Source organism: Paramisgurnus dabryanus, chromosome 21 (assembly GCF_030506205.2).
Source record: "Paramisgurnus dabryanus chromosome 21, PD_genome_1.1, whole genome shotgun sequence".
Classification (NCBI taxonomy): domain Eukaryota; kingdom Metazoa; phylum Chordata; class Actinopteri; order Cypriniformes; family Cobitidae; genus Paramisgurnus; species Paramisgurnus dabryanus.
In genome coordinates this window covers 1,648,276-1,668,579 of record NC_133357.1, presented here as the reverse complement: position 1 = coordinate 1,668,579, position 20,304 = coordinate 1,648,276, and the positions used below count along the sequence as shown (strand labels likewise).

General features: G+C 37.8%; 1 protein-coding gene across 3 annotated transcripts in view; it reads right to left on the bottom strand.

The window, feature by feature from the left end:
- Window positions 1-326: 326 nt before the first annotated feature.
- The window catches only part of chchd6a (coiled-coil-helix-coiled-coil-helix domain containing 6a), a 77,904-nt gene continuing 57,926 nt past the window's right edge, over window positions 327-20,304 (bottom strand). Inside the window, exon 10 of one of the 3 annotated variants that reach the window (XM_065285368.1) lies at window positions 327-663. In XM_065285368.1, the coding sequence (XP_065141440.1) occupies window positions 640-663 (24 nt within the window). In that variant the 3' untranslated portion in view covers window positions 327-639. Of the gene's footprint in view, window positions 664-4,761; window positions 4,875-20,304 lie in introns of those variants that run through there. The other 2 variants (XM_065285367.2, XM_065285369.2) reach the window with 2 other exon arrangements.

Below are 20,304 nucleotides of genomic sequence, written 5' to 3'. Positions count from 1 at the left end.
ATTTTCCTGAAATAAGTTTATTTTTCCATAAACAATAAAAAAACATTTTTTTTTACACATTTTAAGCACAAATTGGCCTAAATTTAGACTTATTAGACTGTAATAAAAACATATAATTATACATAAAAATAATAAAAACACGGTCTCACGGACGAAAGCAGATCACATACGAATGAGATCATAATAATAATAAAATAAATTGTTTTATTCAATTGTTTCGGATAGTGTGACCGATGTGATCTACTGTATGTCGTGTGACAAAAAGGGCATACAAAAAAAAGAAGTTTAAATAAAAGGTAAATGACAAAAAAAGAGGCAAACCGTCATTTGTTTCTAAAGATATGGTTTTAATGAAATACAATGCATAAATAAAACCCTGACAAATAAAAGGCATCAGGATTTCCTGAGTGTACTCTTATAAAAATCAAGCTTTGCATGTCTTCAATCTCATTTTCAGTGCTGTTGAAGATAATGAAACGCTCCCATAGCTCCCTGTAACATATAGCTTGTTCAGTACACTGTAGTGCATTTGGGAGCCACGGGATCAGATGGTAATTGGGTGGAAGGGCTGAAAATGAAGCGTCCCGTGAAACCTGACACACTGATGGACGAGAGGGACAGGTGAGACGGCGCCGCTCCTTATCCGTGATTCACCAACAGATTCTGTTAAAAAAAAAAATACAAGACATAGGCTTGAATATAAAGATAAAATATTAGTGAATCACTGTTTGAAGTCTATATAAATTAAACGGATGCATTATATCTAAGTATAAGGATAACAATCACACTAATGTCTCAAGTGTTCACTCAAAACATTCAAGCATAAGCCAATGGTCCCCCAAGATTAACAATCGACCTATACTGAAAATAAAAATAATAATTTCACAACGTTACAGTAAACATCTATTCACTACAGGCCTACATGGGCAAGGGGGTGGATTACATCGCAAGGGTAATCAACATTCGCAAAAGGTCAAGACCCTTAATTTCAGTGATACGAGGTTCTCCATACATTCCAGAGAGGAGTTTGTGCCAGAGAGGAGGGCAGGAGGAGATGGAGGGAGGACAGGGAAAGAGAAGAGGAGGAAGATAAAAAGAGAAACAAAGAGGATCAGGCAAAAGGGAGGACATTGCGATGACATCACTCACATTCGCAGAGACCCACATAGCCATTATTTCAGACCTCGGCTTAAACGCAGGCGAAACGAAGACGGAGAATGTGAGTTAATTAATGGCAACCTGCCAGACGCACCAAGGGCCAGTTTAACCTCCGTGGCTTTACGTCTTACACCCAGGAGGTACAAATCGCCCCGGGTCAGAGCTCCCAGCATTGATACCAATTACCGTGCACGGCCTCAAACAAATATAAAATTGTCTTTCTATACGGTTCAGAGGTTATTTTTTTAGTGAGCGTGCACGGTGTAATTCATGAATGCAGGAGGAGAGAGTTAAGCAACTTACAAAACACGTAGCCAGTATCAAAACGGTCGCACGCCTCCTACGGCGTATGCTCAGCGGGTCTGAATAAGTCTCAGTCCCTTATCGATCGGACTGTCTTTCCCTGTGGTCGAAAGCCACCTAAGCCAGTGTTCGAGCAGAGAATCCGATCCTGATAACCCCCCCGAGGAGCTCCCGGATCACAGCGTGGAGTGGAGGTTGAACTAAGAGTGTGGGATATAGAGATAATTATAATGGGCCCAACGGTTGAACACTCAATGCCAGTGTGGTGTAATGAACTGCGGTTGGTGGCGGTGGGGTGAGGAGTGGGTGTCGTAAGAAGGTTCGGGGCAGAGAAACATATGACATAAATAAGAAAGCCGAGCGATCAATATCACCGTGACGGATTCCCTGCAATGCACGTCGCGTGAAGGACAAACAGTGAGTGGGAAGAAAGCAGGAACGAGCGTAAATGAAAAAGTGAATGAGAGAGATTTTATATGTGAGAAATATAACACGTCTGAAAGAGACATTTGACATCACCTTGAATGTGTGACAAAGACGATTCTATAATAAAAGTTTTTAAAAAACCTTGATGCTTTTAATTTGACAGTGGGAGAGTGGCCTTATATGTAAATATTTTGCGTTGACAACCATATCAAACCATGGTTGGCCAACGCTATCTCATGGCAATTCGTACGTATTTTACTAGGTGGCTAATTTGTACGACCAAACTCGTACATTTTTGTACGATTTGCTTTTCCCCTTGTGACGTTGGGGTTGGGGTTTCGTTATTGTTTTTTTATGATAATCGTATGTAGGATTGTGCCGATAGACGATAGTGTCGTGTATTTACAATCGTCAGACATCTCGCTAATAGCGGGTTTTCATGATGATAGTTGGCTATAGTTATTATTATTAACAACATAGTTTCGCATTAATATGTGCATTGCGTGCTTTTCCTCGCAATATAGGGTTTGTGGGCTTCCCTTTGCACGAAAGAGCATGTAATGCGCTCAGATTTTTCTCACACGCACGTAAACTCACCGCGCGCGTCTTGGACCGTTGCTTGGACCTGAATGCGTGCAGCATGGACTCCTTCTAGCACTTGTAATACGTGCAGCTCTGACATTTCTTTGCGCTAGGTTGTTAGGCGCGCAAAGGGTTAAAACCAGCCAGTTTGTTTTCCCACTCCCTGGCACGCAGGAAATTTTAGAGCGCCTGGACTTAATGATGCGGATGGATTAATGGCATCAGTTTTAAGACGGTTGTGGTCATGACAGTGTTGCCCTTGCTTCTTTTTGTCCATCAATCAAGTGACTTCATAGTGAAGTCATAAATAAGTAAAAATAAATTAGTAAACTTAGCCGACTCGTAAAATGCGTACGAAAACTCATTAGATCAGGCCGGTTTACAAGTGTGTTACACGAATTGTCCTGTACATACACTAGCAAATTAAAAATTGTCTATATGGATGACCACACGTGTCCTAAAAAATGCTCAACATTTCTATCGCCCCCTGGTGGCTGGCCACAGTATAGGTCATAAACCCGCCCTCTCCATACAAACGAAACGGACGTGAGCCAAACTTAAATAAATTACACTTCAAATATTTTTCCCAATGATGGTTTGTGTTATGTGTGTCAAATGGACAAAATAAGCGGGGCCTTGATAACGCGGCTCCACCTCACGATCACTACTGTGCAAATGACGTCATTGGCGCAAGATGTCAGACTGGCCTTTTTTTAGATATTTAGGCTTAATTTTTTTACAATGAAAGTCTATGCACTGCAAAAAATTATTTTCAAGAAAAAAAATCTTATTATTTTTGTCTTGTGTTCAGTAAAAATATCTAACAATTCTTAAATTAAGATGCTTTTTCTTGATGAGCAAAACAACCCAAGAAAATAAATCTATTTTTTAGATCAAAAATATCAAATTTAAGTGATTTTGTGCATAAAACAAGCAAAAAAATCTGCCAATTGGGTAAGCAAATTTTTCTTGAATTTTTCTTGAATTTAGTGTTTAAGAAAAATGTTCAAGATTTTTTTGCTTACCCCATTGGCAGATTTTTTGCTTGTTTTATGCACAAAATCACTTACATTTGATATTTTTGGTCTTAAAACTAGACTTATTTTCTTGGGTTGTTTGCTCATCAAGAAAAAGCATCTTAAGAATTTTTAGATATTTTTACTGAAAATATTTTTTTTCTTAAAAATATTTTTTTGCAGTGTGGAGACATGTTGTCCATCTTTTATACAGTTCATGGTATGGATACATAACTAAAGTCAACTCTTAAAGGTGGGGTGCATGATTTTAAAAAAAAAAACACTTTGGAAAAGAGGGTCGGGCTGACTACCAAAACACACTTGTAGCTAGTCAGCAGTAAGGGGCGTGGGTTGCGTATGTGTGGGGTGGGTCTATCAAAAGAAGGTCAATATTCTATTGGGGCATGTTTGTTTAGGTGATGTCAAATGTCAACATTGGCTTTCAGAAATCATGCACCCCGCCTTTAAGTAAAAACTGAAACTATGATGACAAATAGCAACAGTAAATATTTTAATTCTTTCCCCGCCATTGACGAGTTAACTCGTCAATTAAGAGAAAATGGTTTCCTGCCAATGACGAGTTTTTCCAGCAATCCATATTTCCGCTTTTATCCACCAGGTGGTGCTCTTACCCAACTTACAAAACCCGGAAGTATCCTCTTAGGGCAAACAGTTCAAACTCCGTGTATGTTTTGATCATCACTTTGGATCTGATCTCTATCAAAAGTCCTATCAATTTTCTCAGCTTTTTGCTCAAAATGTGCTATTTTTTTTAAAAACCTACCCATATTTGAGAGGTGATAAAAAGAGAACAAATAAAGGTTTTTTTTTTTTAAAGCAGAGGGTCTGTTCTTTCATTTGATATATTGTATGTTTATATATTTAAAGAAGAACATTTTCTGCAAGGCATTAAACTTTTATTGCTGGCGCTGGCTGGACCCTTTTTATTATTTAATGCTGGCGAGGAAAGAGTTAATAAATTACCATACTGTACATTTATGCATTTGGCAGGTGCTTTTATCCAAAGCCATTTACAGTGCATCTAACATATACATTTTATCAGTATATGATCTCTGGGAATCAAACCCACAAACTTTACGCTGATTGTGCTATCACGCTGAGCTACATTAACAAAGCTTTTAGAATTGAATTCTCATTATGTTTTATAAACAAACAACCATACACAACCACATGTGTCATGTCAAACAACAATGACAAACATATTGAGGCACTACGCGAACACAACATCACAGACCTCAACAGACACAAATTGGATGCCCACCAAGTGATGAAATGTTTGGAAAAGGTTGGGCTAGCGTCTCGTTTTCCTCTCTGCCTTGTTGTCTAAACTTCCTCTTTGTTAAGGGCAGCGCGAGACGGCTGCTGTCGCTATGATGGCAAACAGGAGAGAAGCAGAAGAAGAAGAACGATCAAACAAGGCAAATAAACAAGGCCGAGGGGAGCTCCTCTCTGAACTTGCGCATGAAAAATAGCCAGCTGCGATGGTTCAATCTGAGAGCGAGATCTGCTGATTTCACTTCACAAACTTCTGATGTACTGTCTGATCTGTCGGCACCTTTCATTTCTGAGTCAGATAAATTACAAGGGCACGGTAATCCAGTATCTGAGAGGAAGCGCTCCACAACACATCTGGCACACACAACGAGCTAAAAATGGTATTTAATGGGCCTGATATCACATAATGGGTTAGATGTACCTCAACTTCACCTTACATTTAGCAGGAAGATTGATTGAGATTTGTAAATGATCTCAAAAAGAACCTGGCTAAAACACAATACTGACCAAATATACTATTTTTGGTTGAAAACCCCAAAATACTTTACAAACAGAAGGTGGTAAAAATTTTGTAGTAACCATGGTGTTTTGGTGTGCCATATTGCCTATACTGAAACCACAATGGATTGCCCTCCTGAGAACTTCAGAACATGTGGAAGTCTTTGTAGCTTAAACACAAACCCGACTTTCTCAAGGGTCAGCCGGGTTTAGTGACCCCAAGCTCCCCGTCCACTACATCACGTCCACTCTGACAGGACATTGTGGATGGGGGCTGAATATATGCATGACCTCTGGACTTTCCATCTCTGGACATCAAGCTAGAAATGCCCTTTGCTCTACAGACATCATTGTTGTTGTCCAAAAAGTCCTATTTGAATATTGTAAACTACCTAGAATATGCAAAAGCCTCACTTTTAGAAATGACTAAGTTCATCTAGCAATGGCTGTTCATCTATAAGTAGAAAACAAACTGGGCCTATAACTCAGTTATTTAATATCAATTTATTATCAATTTACAAGCTGTGTAATGTGTGATAATATTAGGGCTGGGACGATCCACTTTTTCTATTACCGATACAATTTCGATACCTGTATTCTGAGTATCGACCGATACCGATCCCGATCCAATACTAGTATTTTTCTTGATCCATTTAGAATTGTGTGTGTATAAACACATAAATATATATACGCACACATATACACACAAAACATGTTGCACAAAATCAAGAGAATATCATGTCAAGTGAATTTTTTTTTTATGAGATACAAGTTAAAAGAATTTAAGTGTTTTTACAAATTTAATAATTGTTTTTGAGTGGACCTACGACTGAGCAAATAAAAAGTTCAAGTACATTTTTACTTAATTGCGCAAACTGTCACAACATGAAAGACTTTTTAATCAGATGTTTAAAATACGGCTTTTGTGTGTGTTTGTGTGTGTGTGTATGACATATTTAATTCACGCTACTCCAGTGTAACCATTCAGTTTTTGTGACCTTAAATATCTTCATATTTGCATTTGTTTTTCGCATAAGGCTGTTGAATATATTAGGAAGGAAGATTTTGAATATAGTGTATAATAACATTTATGGTGCTTTTATAATAGTTTGACTTTTCTGTAGCATGACAGTAACAACCACAAGTAATGCACAGTATCGGATTTGGATCGGCCCTGTTTTTTCGATACCCGATCCAGCAAAAAAGGTCCGTATTGACCCGATATCCGATCCAAAGTATTGGATCGGCCCACCCCTAGATAATATAGTATAATAATGATGATCCTTAAAGCTTTTACATCAAAATGGAAGACTGCAAATCTTTAAAAACACAGTATGCCAAAAAATTGTCCTCCTAGATTCACCCATCAGCATTATGTCTGGGATAAATAGGAGATCAATCTTATCAGACTCTTGACAGCTGGCGAGTGAGGACATTTGTCTGATTGGCTGTCGAGTTAAAGTAAAAAAACTGATGAGAAACTAACAAGTATGTATACACACATACACAACTGGTTAAAAGCTTTTGATCCGAAGGCATATGCCTAAATGTTTAAGATTAGTTTTGCAAACAAAATATAAATGGGCCAACATATCTTAGAAAAGAAAAAATAATGAAGAAAATGCAACCAAGAGACAGACAGACAGACAGACAGACAGACACTGTTAGACAGACAGACAGACAGACAGACACTGTAAGACAGACAGACAGATAGATACTGTTAGATAGATAGACAGACAGATACTGTTAGACAGACAGACAGATAGATACTGTTAGATAGACAGACAGATAGATACTGTTAGATAGGTAGACAGACAGATACTGTTAGACAGACAGACAGATAGATACTGTTAGACTGACAGACAGACAGATACTGATAGATAGATAGACAGACAGATACTGTTAGACAGACAGACAGATAGATACTGTTAGATAGACAGACAGATAGATACTGTTAGATAGATAGATAGATAGATAGATAGATAGATAGATAGATAGATAGATAGATAGATAGATAGATAGATAGATAGACAGATACTGTTAGCTAGAAAGACAGACAGACAGACAGACAAACACTGTAAGACAGATAGACAGACAGGCATATACTGTAAGACAGACACACAGATACTGTTAGACTGACAGACAGACAGATACTGTTAGATAGACAGACAGACAGACACTGTAAGACAGACAGACATATACTGTTGACAGATAGACAGACAGACACTGTAAGATAGATAGACAGACAGACAGACAGATACTGTTAGACAGACAGACAGACAGACAGACAGACAGATAGATACTGTTAGATAGATAGACAGACAGATACTGTTAGCTAGAAAGACAGACAGACAGACAGACAGACAGACAGATACTGTTAGCTAGATAGACAGACAGATACTGTTAGATAGATAGACAGACAGACACATACTGTTAGACAGACAGACCGACACTGTTAGACAGACAGACAGACAGACAGACAGATACTGTTAGGCAGATAGACAGATACTGTAGACCATAGACAGCCAGACACTGTTAGATAAATAGATAGATAGACAGACAAATACTGTTAGACAGACAGACAGATACTATAAGATAAATAGACAGATAGACAGTATAGACACTGTTGATAATTATGTGTAGACAGACACTATAGACAGACAGAAAAATAGATAAACAGACAGATGGACGGACAGACAAATACACGTATGGACGGACAGACAGACAGACAGGTAGAAAAAGGATTTACTTTTAAAGATATAGATAAAGCTTTTATTTTTTTTCATAGAAAAGCCATTTTTGTTTCTTTACAAATAGTATGGTAATGGTACACAACAAGCTTATTCTGCAAACAAAAACAAACAAAAAAACTATTTGTTTGAGCTAAAGGAACCCACAATTTGGTTGCTCTTCTTATGATGTCTGATGAAAAATAGCTGTCTTTGAAGCCAGTCCGTGGAGGTACTTCAAACCTGCCTTTGTGGATGGAGTGATGGGCAGCCCGTACAATATCTGCCGCTCTTCCTAACAGCTTCAATAGAATAAAACAGACGAGAGAGCTTTTTGGAAACCAGACAGACAAAGTGAACCGCCTTGTCTCTGCGCCAAATGGGAAACGGCACAAAGATCCATTCTGAGTAACAAAGCAAGAAGTGCCGTTCCTAATGCACTTTTATCACACCTGGAGAGCAGAGCGCTAAAAAACAGCCAAATCCTTTCTAGTTATTCGGTAAAATCTACAAGACCTGAAGAAAAGAAACAAAAATCAAGAAATTCTTTAGTTTAAGTCCAGACTGCTTTTTAACAAAACAATGCCTGTCCGTGTGGACTCCATGATTATCAGGTTATCAGAGGAAAGGCGCAGTGGTGCGACTGTGGCACGGCTACAGAAAGGTCACATCAGCCATTGTGTTTCAGGTTCCTGGCCTCGGATTCCCTGCTGACTGCAGTTTCAGGGCTTTGTAAGGATGTTCATAGGCCATGTGGCACGTCTGAGCCAAAATGAAGCCTTCAGAATGGGCTTGATATACCATTTGGTAGCACAAAGTGTGGACAATAGAGATGAAGCGATTGAAGGGGAGGCAGAGAAGAGAAAGAAAAGTACAGATCGAAAGATGAATAGAGAATTACGGCTGCAAAGAGTCGTGAGCGAAGCGTGTATCGAGCCTTTTCAGATTCGATCTTTTTGTATTACATGAATTGTGTATAGTCACATTTGCTTCCAATATCCTTACACTGTAAAAGCAGCTAGACACAAATCGAATCTATTTTCACAACAAAGCCCTTTACATAAACCAACAGTAATGTGAGGATTGTGAGGAAAAAGAAAACACAAAGGGCTGAAACTTTAGGAAACTTGGTGAAAATGTAGATATAGGGTCTATAAAATTACATTTACAATCAAAATATCTTACATTCTTAAAAAAGACTATAAACTTAGTTTGCACTTCATTTATTATAGTAAACACCCTTTTACTTTACATTTAACCTTTTGCAGATAATGCTTATAAAAAGAGTCAAAGCACAGAACATTTATTACACCTAAAAATATAAAAAATGTAAAAATATATATAAACATACTAAAAAAAAACAGTAAAAATATAAGTTTTTTCATTATATTCATTATTTTTAATTATTTCATTAAATTATATATATATACACAGATAATGCTTATAAAAAGAGTCAAAGCACAGAACATTTATTACACCTAAAAATATATATTATTTTATAAAAAAATATAAACATACTAAAAACAGTAAAAATATTAGTTTTTTCATTATATTCATTATTTTTCATTATTTAATTAAATTATATATATATATATATACAGATAATGCTTATAAAAAGAGTCAAAGCACAGAACATTTATTACACCTAAAAATATAAATTATTTTATAAAAAAATATAAACATACTAAAAAACAGTAAAAATATTAGTTTTTTCATTATATTCATTATTTTTAATTATTTCATTAAATTATATATATATACACAGATAATGCTTATAAAAAGAGTCAAAGCACAGAAAATTTATTACACCTAAAAATATATATTATTTTATAAAAAAATATAAACATACTAAAAAACAGTAAAAATATTAGTTTTTTCATTATATTCATTATTTTTCATTATTTCATTAAATTATATATATATATATATACAGATAATGCTTATAAAAGAGTCAAAGCACAGAACATTTATTACACCTAAAAATATAAATTATTTTATAAAAAAAATATAAACATACTAAAAAACAGTAAAAATATTAGTTTTTTCATTATATTCATTATTTTTCATTATTTCATTAAATTATATATATAATTTGTTTTTTATTCATATATTTATTTATTTAATAATGTTCATAATTAAATAAAACAACCTTTTGTAAAGTGTTACAGTAATTTGTATTTCTATATTATTCAGCCCAAATAAACAAATAATTCAGGCTTTGTTCTGTTTGCAGTCATATCTCTAACACAGTATGAATATGAACCCTGAACGAGAAACTCGAATCAAACTCGTGTACAATTTGACGTACAAATCTTATTAAAGGTAGAAAAGTGATTTAGTTAAAAAAAAGAGTTTCTCTCAATGCTGTTTGATTATCATAAGTGACAGACAGGAGCATAATTAGGTAACTTCCCCTTTAAGACCAAATTCCAGATCTAATATACTGTTACACATGAGTTTTCTCCTTTAGCTGTTTAATTTCTCTTAAGACCTAAATTGTCGTGTTTATGAGGATACTTGCAAATGTCGTGAATTTTGACGCATGTATGTATTGGGCTAATACACAGCTGCAAAAATACTCACAAGCTCTTGAGAACCGGATGCGTGGCTTGCACGCTCCTCTTAAACAGAAACAGCGTGCGCATATATTGTTTGTGTTTCAACGGCTTAAAATCACTTAATTTAAAACTGCGGTGTTTAAAAACATGTGCAAATGTTAAGCTTTTTTGATCACGGACACAACAATGTGACATGGGCGCGTAACCTCGAATGAGAAAATACTGAGAGTCAAGTGTGTGTGCTTAATCCGCACAGACTGCTTAAACTTCGGCAGCAAATAAGGTGACTATAAATTGTTAAACATAACCCGCCAATCTGGCTAGTGATTTGACATTGTTACCACAGCTGGACATGATTTTCATAATTTCATTCACTGTCGCAGACCCCCCTCACCCCTAATTTTCAAAAACTCATCGGATCTAGACGAATCACAAGAATGACCTATTTTGGATCAAAAACCGCGAATTTCGCCGAAAGGTGACAAGTTTGCACCCCTGAAGATACAAACAGAAAATACAGGAAATATGTACACAAAATCAAAAACTTTGTATGTAATCTATTGCGCAAATGGTTGAACTTGCATCTGGTGTGAACCCACAGAACCACCTAAGACTTTTGCACAGTACAGTACTACAACGGGTTAAATTCCCTGTGAACAGAAAGTCGCCATCGAGCATAGACTACACGACGGTTTTTATATGAACAGTTTGGTGATCACGAGGGGCAGGAAACAGAAATATAGTAAATCCATTTAGCCAACAGACAAGCAGTCGACAAAGCACAACAGCTTCTAAAACCCATTTAAGTGTTTCTTCAGCCCGGTCCCACCTGTTTGACTAATCAAAAACACAGCTACTTTAAGATATCTCAGTTAGTTTCCCCAAGAGACGGGAAAGATTACAATGAATTTTAATGCAGTCTTTCCCGCAGCTTTGATAAAGGCAGAACATTGTAAATGAAACGTCATGCTCATACGACTCGTCTCCGGGGCCGAATACATTAACACGTGTAATTGTGTCCCCACGGCAATGTACCCTTTTGATGTAAAGGTTCTGAAAGATGGAGCCCGACTCATACATAGAGACGTACATTTCACTACAATGTAAATCAGTGTTTTTTAGCCCACCCACCCCCTTCATGTTTCCATAGATGTGAAACAGAAATTAAATAAAGAAAAAACCACTTCATCCACTTTCCTCAAGGTCTTTCTCTGTGCAAAAATGCACGGCCACATGAAGCTTTCTAAACCATTATCGCAAACAAGATAATTCCCGCCATCTATTACATTGTGTAAATGCGCTGCTGGAACAATAAGTTTGTTCTGAATTCAAACCACTTTAGCGTTCGAAAAACTTTTCAAGTCTGCGCCTCCAACAAACTTGCCATTTTACTTGATGTTGTTTGCCAATGCGAGTGCTATTATTCAGGACACAAAAGAAAGCGAGGGAAAAGCGCCGTCTCGGAAAAGGAAAGATAATGGTGTTCGCTTTGATTGGTTTCTTCTAAAGCAGGCGGACCGAGGATCAATTCACTTTTTGAAAGGAGGGGATGGTTGTTTACAACAGTGGACCTGCAGCAATATGAAAATGAAATCAATAATCCCACTGTGTGCAATGGATGGATAGAGGCTGGAAGGATCTGCTCTTACAACTGAAAGAACGAGAGAGGGCTGGAAAATGAAAGGCAGAGTTTGGGAGAGATTTAAAGGAATCAACTCGAAATGATGGCAAATGATGAGCCTTGTGCCTGCTGTTCAATAGTAGGCTGTTGTTGTGAGAAATAATTGAGAGATGTGTTTACATACCTACAAAGAAATATTACAGGTACTTATTTTTATTTTAAATTTACAACTAAATTGGAGTTTCGAAGCTTTAAGTTCATGTTGGCTTTATTCGTCTATATGCCAGCCTACTTCTTAGTTAATGTTTAACACATATGCATACTTAAATGTGAAAAAATTTTTGTTATGTTGGTTAAAACTCTACTCATGTCCTGATAGAAATCACTATGTTAAGTGATCTAAATGTATTTATAAAAATACATAATATGTGGAAGGCATAGGACCATAAAATGTTTGTTCAATCATTGCATTCAGTCTGATGGTATGTGTTCCCTGTCAGTGTGTCATCTGCCCATTCACGTATGCTGTACAGACATCCTGATCTTACGAGAATTCGTAAATATTTTACGAGTTGGCTAATTCATACAAAGTTAATCGCGCAAAAACATACGATTATCATAAAAAAACAATAACGAAATCCCTCCCGTAAGCCCAACGTCACAGGGGTCAAGGCAAATCGTACAAACATCTACAAATGTGATCGTGTGAAATAATACGAATAAGCAACCTTGTAAAATACGTACAAATTGCCATGAGAATGCATTGGTACAAACACAGCAAGAATGGCAGGCAAACTGCAACTACCTAAGTGGCGATCAGTACTCACTGATCTCCTTGTCTGTTTCAGCTGGTTCACGTGTTATGAACGAAAAATGCGTTGTGTAAACGCGTAGCGGTAGGCTAGTGCTTTTTGTCCCTCTCTGCTATTATAGTTTTTCAACATGGCGAAACGACCTGGAAGCCTCCTTGGAGTTACCCGTTTAATGTAAGTAAAGAGAAGAAATTCTAAGCTTACAAAGAAAAGTCAGATAATTGGCAGAGGTCATTTTACACCAATGAGGACATATATGTGACACGTCACGGAAACCAGTGACACAAGTCGGCAGCACAAGTTTCGAGATAGAGAAACAAAGTTTTTTTTTCAAAATTTGTGATTTTCGTTTTATTGCAGAATCTGTTAGTTGAGATCACGAAGAAGCCTCTTCATGTTTGAGATAGCAGTTTTGATATATTTAAAAAAACGTACATTTTGCAGTTGAAATAGGCTTGTTTTTCCAGAGATTCAGGGGGCGTCATTGTCTGTGTGTATATTTACATACTGTGCGCCTTGTGTTTTCGCCCCTGCCCCCAAAGGGAACAGCGTGACTACTAAATAAGGATAGTTCGCCCAAAAATGAAATAATAATATTAATGACTTACCCTTATGTCGTTCTAAACTCGGAAGACCTCCGTTCATCTTCGGAACACAGTTTAAGATGTTTTATCGTTAGATTTAGTCCGAGAGCTTTTGTCCCAACCATTGAAAATCTATGTACGGTTTCCATGTCCAGAAAGGTAATAAAAACATAATCAAAGTAGCCATGTGACATCAGTGGGTCAGTAAGAATGTGTTGAAGCATCGAAAATACAGTTTGGTCCAAAAATAGCAGAATTACGACTTTATTCAGCATTGTCTTCTCTTCCGGCTCGAGCGTGAAGTCACGTGACAGTAGTGACGCGGCTGCCCTGTTCCTCAGACATGTTTGCTAAATTTTTTTTTCAAACTTATAGCGTGCATCTCCACAGACTTTAAACGAAGCTTCGGCGCACAAAACAAAAGAAAAATAAAAGAAGCTGGGGCAGAACAAATAACAGTCAGCCGCATCGTCTTCAGCCGCGTCACTGACTTTATGCGCCGCCGCAGTCGGATGACGTCAAAGTACGGCAAGAGCTCTTCAAGAAATCTTACGGAGTAGTTTAATTTCGACTCGCTCTTGCGGTACTTTAACGTCATCTCTATGTCAGTTCTTGCAGCTCAGCATGAGTCCAAACACACATAAGTTACAGAGAGAATTTGTTATATAATTGGCTACATGTTTTGTCTATCAATATTTTCCTTGAAGTCATTGGCTGACGGAGGAACGAGCGAGCGATTGGTTACATCCCAATCGCTGTAACCAATCTTCACATTTTCAACGGCGCTGTTTGGATTATCTATTATACTACCTCCCTATTTTAAATACAAACTTTGAAGGCGAGTTCATGTGTTTAACGGAACGTAAATTACCGGAGTGTAAGCTCATATACCTTTACATGTTACGATGTAAATAGTCCTCAGATTGTATATTATATTGTATTACCAGACGTTCATGCGAAATCTGATGTAAACAATAGACTATATATCTATATTTTTACGGAATATACGCATTTGTGGACAAAAATGGTCATTGGATAATTCACACATCTGAAACAGACTGGATTCGACTTGTGATCAACACAAAGGTAAAAAGTCATGTTTATTTTTGCATGTTGTCATTCGGCCTTCTGTCATAAAATACAACATATGATGCTAGAACATCTGTATCTCAAAACGGCTTAACAGGGGGTATGGCTTAGATAAATGAGATGTAAATGAGCCCTATTGTGTCCCCCAGCTGTAAAGAAGAGTCCCTTTCGTCTCGATTTTCTCGGTATGAGTTTTTCTGAGTTCCTATATTCAAATGGCCACAACTTCTCCAAATCTTATCAGATTTCCATGTGTTACACATCGTTGGAAAGCTTAGAAACTGCACTTTCGAAATATGTGAATAACTCAAAATGGCCCAGATCCGACTTGTGTCACTACTTTCCGTGACTGGTCACATATATGAATAAAGACATTGATTTTGATTAATAAAATACTTAATTGTTCCTAAGTAGTAGACCATTGGCTATTTTATACAGTATATTATGCAGTTTATTCAAAAATTGAAATCGAGTTTCTTTGTGTCAAAAAAAGGGAAAATGACAAATTGGCACAGTGGATCTCCAAACACGCACAACAAGAGAAACTCTCAGTCATAGAGATCGTCACATTTGACTTCACAAGTTTTTGCCTTTAGGGATTTGTATCAGATTAGAAGAGAAGCTACACGCAGCTAAAGCTGAGTTTCAACAAGCAGCGGCAGAATGGTGATTAAAAGGTTCCTGTGCATGAATTCTCACATTCTGTAATGAGGGTTTTGGAGAAAGAGACGGTCCAGAGGGACATCGCTTCAGCATGGACTCGATACTCTCACTGTACCGCTGATATAGTGCACCTGAATGTCTTCAATTATATTTAAGTATATACAACACTGTACAGTTTATCGGACACAGTAGGGTACAGTAGACTCCTAAGTTCAATAAAACTGGATCATGGTGTCTAAAATTCAATACAAATAATCAAATTTAAAACAAAATGCAAATGTTAGATTCCTTTATGCACTGCAGGATTAGTACAGGATTAAAATGAAATACAAGTAAATATTTTATACCTTTAAGCATTGTAGCACTTCATTAAGGACATCTAAAATATAAGTCTTTCGTGTATTTAGCCAATGTACCAACCAGCAGTGACTAAAACAAAAATGCAAATGACATCCTGCTACGTTTATATTAGGCCTGTATGACTTTTAATCTAAATCAGGATAGCTGTCTATAACTAGTACAACACTTTCCGGCCGTATCTCACAATGTAATCGAGGTCACTGGACGGTTCAATGGTTCTGTACAGACAATAAGGTTCAACGTTTTCACAAAACACTATTCTCTCCAAACAGAAGATGGTCAAAGTGACTGCCCCTTCCTTGACCCAATATGTCTCTACTCTTCAGGTCTCGGCTTTCCATTTATTTCATTCAGTTTTCACTTTCATCACAATGAAAGAGCCAAGCGGATACTGTGCTTGCTCAGACCCGGTGATCATGTGCAACAAAAACATTTCATTTCAACGTCTGGTGCAGGCTAATTTATTCCAGAGTGACCCATTTATTTTAACAGCCTGTCAATGCCCTCTTGGGCAGCCCTGATATTGACGATTCGTTTGTGGGTGCTGGAGTTGTTGCCAGTCGTTGCATTTGTGTCTCGCTCTACGTCCAAATAAATAACAAGCTGTCATGCAATATTCCAGCAACTCTGGATTTGAGAATAAAAGCAGACACAGACACAGCTCTGAATCGCCACAGCGGGAGATCATGGGAAGGCCCTGGAGCATCACGCAGTCTGTTTCTTAGACTCAATCTAATGAAGAAAGGTAGCATCTCTTGATCTCGCAGGAGAAAATCAGCTCTGGACAGTAATAAACTCTGATCTGAGTGAAGTGTATCGTGACAGCCATACAAGATGTAAGAGTGAAGGTTAGGGCAAGGCAGCGTCCAAACACCTTTGAGAATCTGGTCAAAAAATGTACCCTGGACTTTCAAAATCTGACAAGTCTCTGCCTTTCAGAAATACTTAAACTTAAAGGGACACTCCACTTTTTTTGAAAACATGCTCATTTTCCAGCTCCCCTAGAGTTAAAATTTAGATTTTTACCATTTTGGAATACAATTAAGTTGATTTGCGGGTCTGGCGTGACCACTTTTAGCATAGCTTAGCATAATTCATTGAATCTGATTAGACCATTATCATCGCAAGAATAACCAAAGAGTTTTGATATTTTTCCTATTTCCTATGTTCAAAGATATGTTTTAGATACAACGCAGGTCTAAAATTAAAAATGTATTAACTCTTTCCCCGCCATTGACGAGATATCTCGTCAATTAAGAGAAAACGCTTCCCCGCCAATGACGAGATTTTCCGTCTTTCCGCAATACCGCTATTATCCACCAGGTGGCGCCCTTCCGCAACTTTTTAAAACCGGAAGTATTGCCCTATGGCAAGCGGCTGCATGTCCGTGTCTGTTTTAAAGATCGCTCTGGATGGGATCTCTATGAAAAGTCCGTCACAAAAATGGAATTATTTTTGCTTTTTGCTCAAAATATGGTGTTTTTGCAAAAACCTACCCATATTCAAAAGCTGATTGCAAAAGAACCACTAAAGGTAGGATGAAACGTTTTTTTTTTGTTTGAAAGCAGAGGGTCTGTTCTTTCATTTGGTATATTGTATGCTTATATATTTAAAGAAGAACATTTTCTGGAAGGCATTAAACTTTGGTGAAAATCATGAAAAACGCTGGCGCTGGCTGGCAACTTTTTTTAAAAACGCTGGCGGTGAAAGAGTTAAGAAACAAACAAATTTATTGTTATATATAAAGGATGGATGCGGTTTGGACTTGATTCCAAATAAAAAACATGGCTTCTTTACTACTCAAGTTGTTGTTTTGGTGAAACTACTAATCACAAGAAAGTTTAGGTGAGCGTGAGATACTTTCATGCGCACAAGCAATAGTTACGAACAAAAAAAGTGTTGACATTTTTGTCTTCGCAAATGTCACCGTCACTCCGTAAGTTTGTTTTAAAATAACAGCCTTATCTCACGAGAATTCGTACATATTTTACGAGTTGGCTAATTCATATGAATTTCTTTGAAGTTTATCATGCAAAGATTTACAATTATCTTAAAAAAAACAATAACGAAACCCCACCCCTAACCCCAACGTCACAGGGGCAAAGGCATAGAGTTCTCAATGGGCCTGAAAATAACAACCCGACCCGACCCGGCCCGTGGCTTTTAAAGCCCGGACCCGATGTAACCCGACACATCAACGTGAATTATCTGTCCGAACCCGACCCGCGGCCCGACCCCCCTTCCTTTTTTTTTCTCATACACGTAGGCTATTATCGTGACCAGCAGACGGGAATTTAAATCAAGCTTTAATGTTCACGCCTTTTAACAATACAAACAACTGAAACAATAAACTTTAAATATAGGCTAAATAAATATGCCTTAAATAAAAATCACACAATAATAAATAAAAAGAACTCAAACATGTACCCCGCCAGCGGCTTTTCCTCCTGTAGTAGCAAGCAACGGTGAATTACCTGCGGCAAGTTTACTTTTCTCAATCTCTTCTTCTCAGACAACAGGCGTGCCCGCAGTGATAGCAATAAGCTCCGGGGCGGATCCGCAACGGATCCGCTCTGAAGCCGGCAGCTCTGGTCTGGATCCGTTGCTGATCCGCGGCGGAGCTTATTGCTATCCCCCGCCCCTCTCTGTGATGCACGCAGCAGCCAGACCTGACTTTCTTTACGGTGAACAGCGGTAATGATTAATAATTTTTTTCACATCTTTTACGCAAAAGATTAAGCCCGAGGTCCGACCCGACTCATTTGCTTATAATTTTGACCCGAACCCGTCGGGTTTTTCGGGCCGGCCCGACCCGTTGAGAACTCTACAAAGGCAAATCATAAAAAAATTTACTAAATGTGGTCGTACAAATTAAAGTCGCCATGAAAATAAAACGAAAAACTATAATTTGTTTTGGGATATTGTGGTATTTTTTTTACAAATGACTTATTTGTGAGCTTCATTATTTTTAAAAAATTTCATGTGCCCTCGTAATCTTTAATCAAAAATGCAAATTTCCTCCCCTCCTCAAAACGATCTCCCTATACTTCCAGTCATATGATATGGCAGGTGGGCGAAGTCCAGGAGAAGATTGGTGCGATTAGCAATTAGAAACACGACCAAACTTCAAACCACCCAATCAGATCTCGATGGACAAATTCAAAACCAGCCCTGACTTATTTCATTTCAAAAGCTGGTTTTACTCGGATATACGTCATCACGGGGAAAATAAGACCATCACTACTTCCGTTTCATGGCGACTTTAATATGAATTAGCCACCTTGTTAAATACATATGAATTGTTATAGTGTCAAAAATAATAATCAATTATTTATAAAGAGTTCAGATGCAAAAGCCGTTAAACGCCATTTCCATCAAAAATGCAATAATCATTGTAACCGGATGCATACTATACTGAAATTCGAATTAACAAGAAAACACGCATAATGCACTTAGCAGGTTTGCATCTGAACCCTTCATTTTTTTAAACCAATACTATGTATAAGCGAAATCTTACAGGAGTCCGCATTCAACTATAAATGCTATCCAAGATGTCCACAAAAGTTTTAGATGAAAATAAATTAAAACTGCATTACAGCAGCAACTTTTGACTATAGTATAAACCTTCTCATACTGACCATGTGGCCTCATTATAAAAGAGTCGTACTGTTCATCTGAGCACTGCCTTCGCTTCATTGTGTAGACAGGCGCTTTGAAACAGCTGTAAGAGTAGCACAGATAGGCCTGTACTGTCACGCACACATCAACACACACACACACACACACACACACACGTGGGGCATTAGCCCTCGAGCCAGCGCTGATGCTGATTGCAGGCATGGAGCTCGGGGGGCAAATTTAGTGCTGAAAGAAACCACATTAAAAGTTTTGCGCAGCCTCTCAAAAAGTTCAGTCTTGACACAACAGCCCCTGCCGCCCCACAGCATCAATCCAGCGTCAGACACACACAGCTAACTAGCTTATTCCCTTCTCTCCCTTTTGTTTTTATCTCCTCTATCACTTGCTCTCTCTCTCTCTCTCTCTCTCGAAAGTTGCACTCTGGACCAAATTTACTACAGTCACATACCTTGTCCAAAATGCACTTTTTTATCACACTTGCCAACGTCTTGAAAAAATGTATCACCCGTAAATATTTCTTATTGGCTATGAAACAAAATGTTAAATTTTTTGTATGTTTTTTTCTTCTCTTAGAGAATGGACTTTACTGTTTTTAGTCTCCTAAGATTTGTAGCAAACAGTGCAGAACGGCATTCTTACTGCCTTCTCTCTTTTTATCTATCCTGTCTGTATCTTCTCATCTCTTTTTTCTCTCTCTTTGCCCCCTTTTCCCCTCCTTCCCCCTCTCTTCTTCGTCCTGTCCTCTGCTGTGCTTAATACAAGCAAGCTCAAACCATCCATCACCATCAAAGTCCATGCATCTGGCCCAAGCCTTAAATGTTCGGAGAATCCCGGCACAGGGTGGATCGTGCAGGATGGAGGAATCAGCCAATTTTGGAGTCATTATCCCAGACAATGCCCAGAGAAGCGTAAGTGCCCCCTCAGATGGAGAACGTAAGGTTTGCTGCAAGTCTCTCTCTCTCTCTCTCTC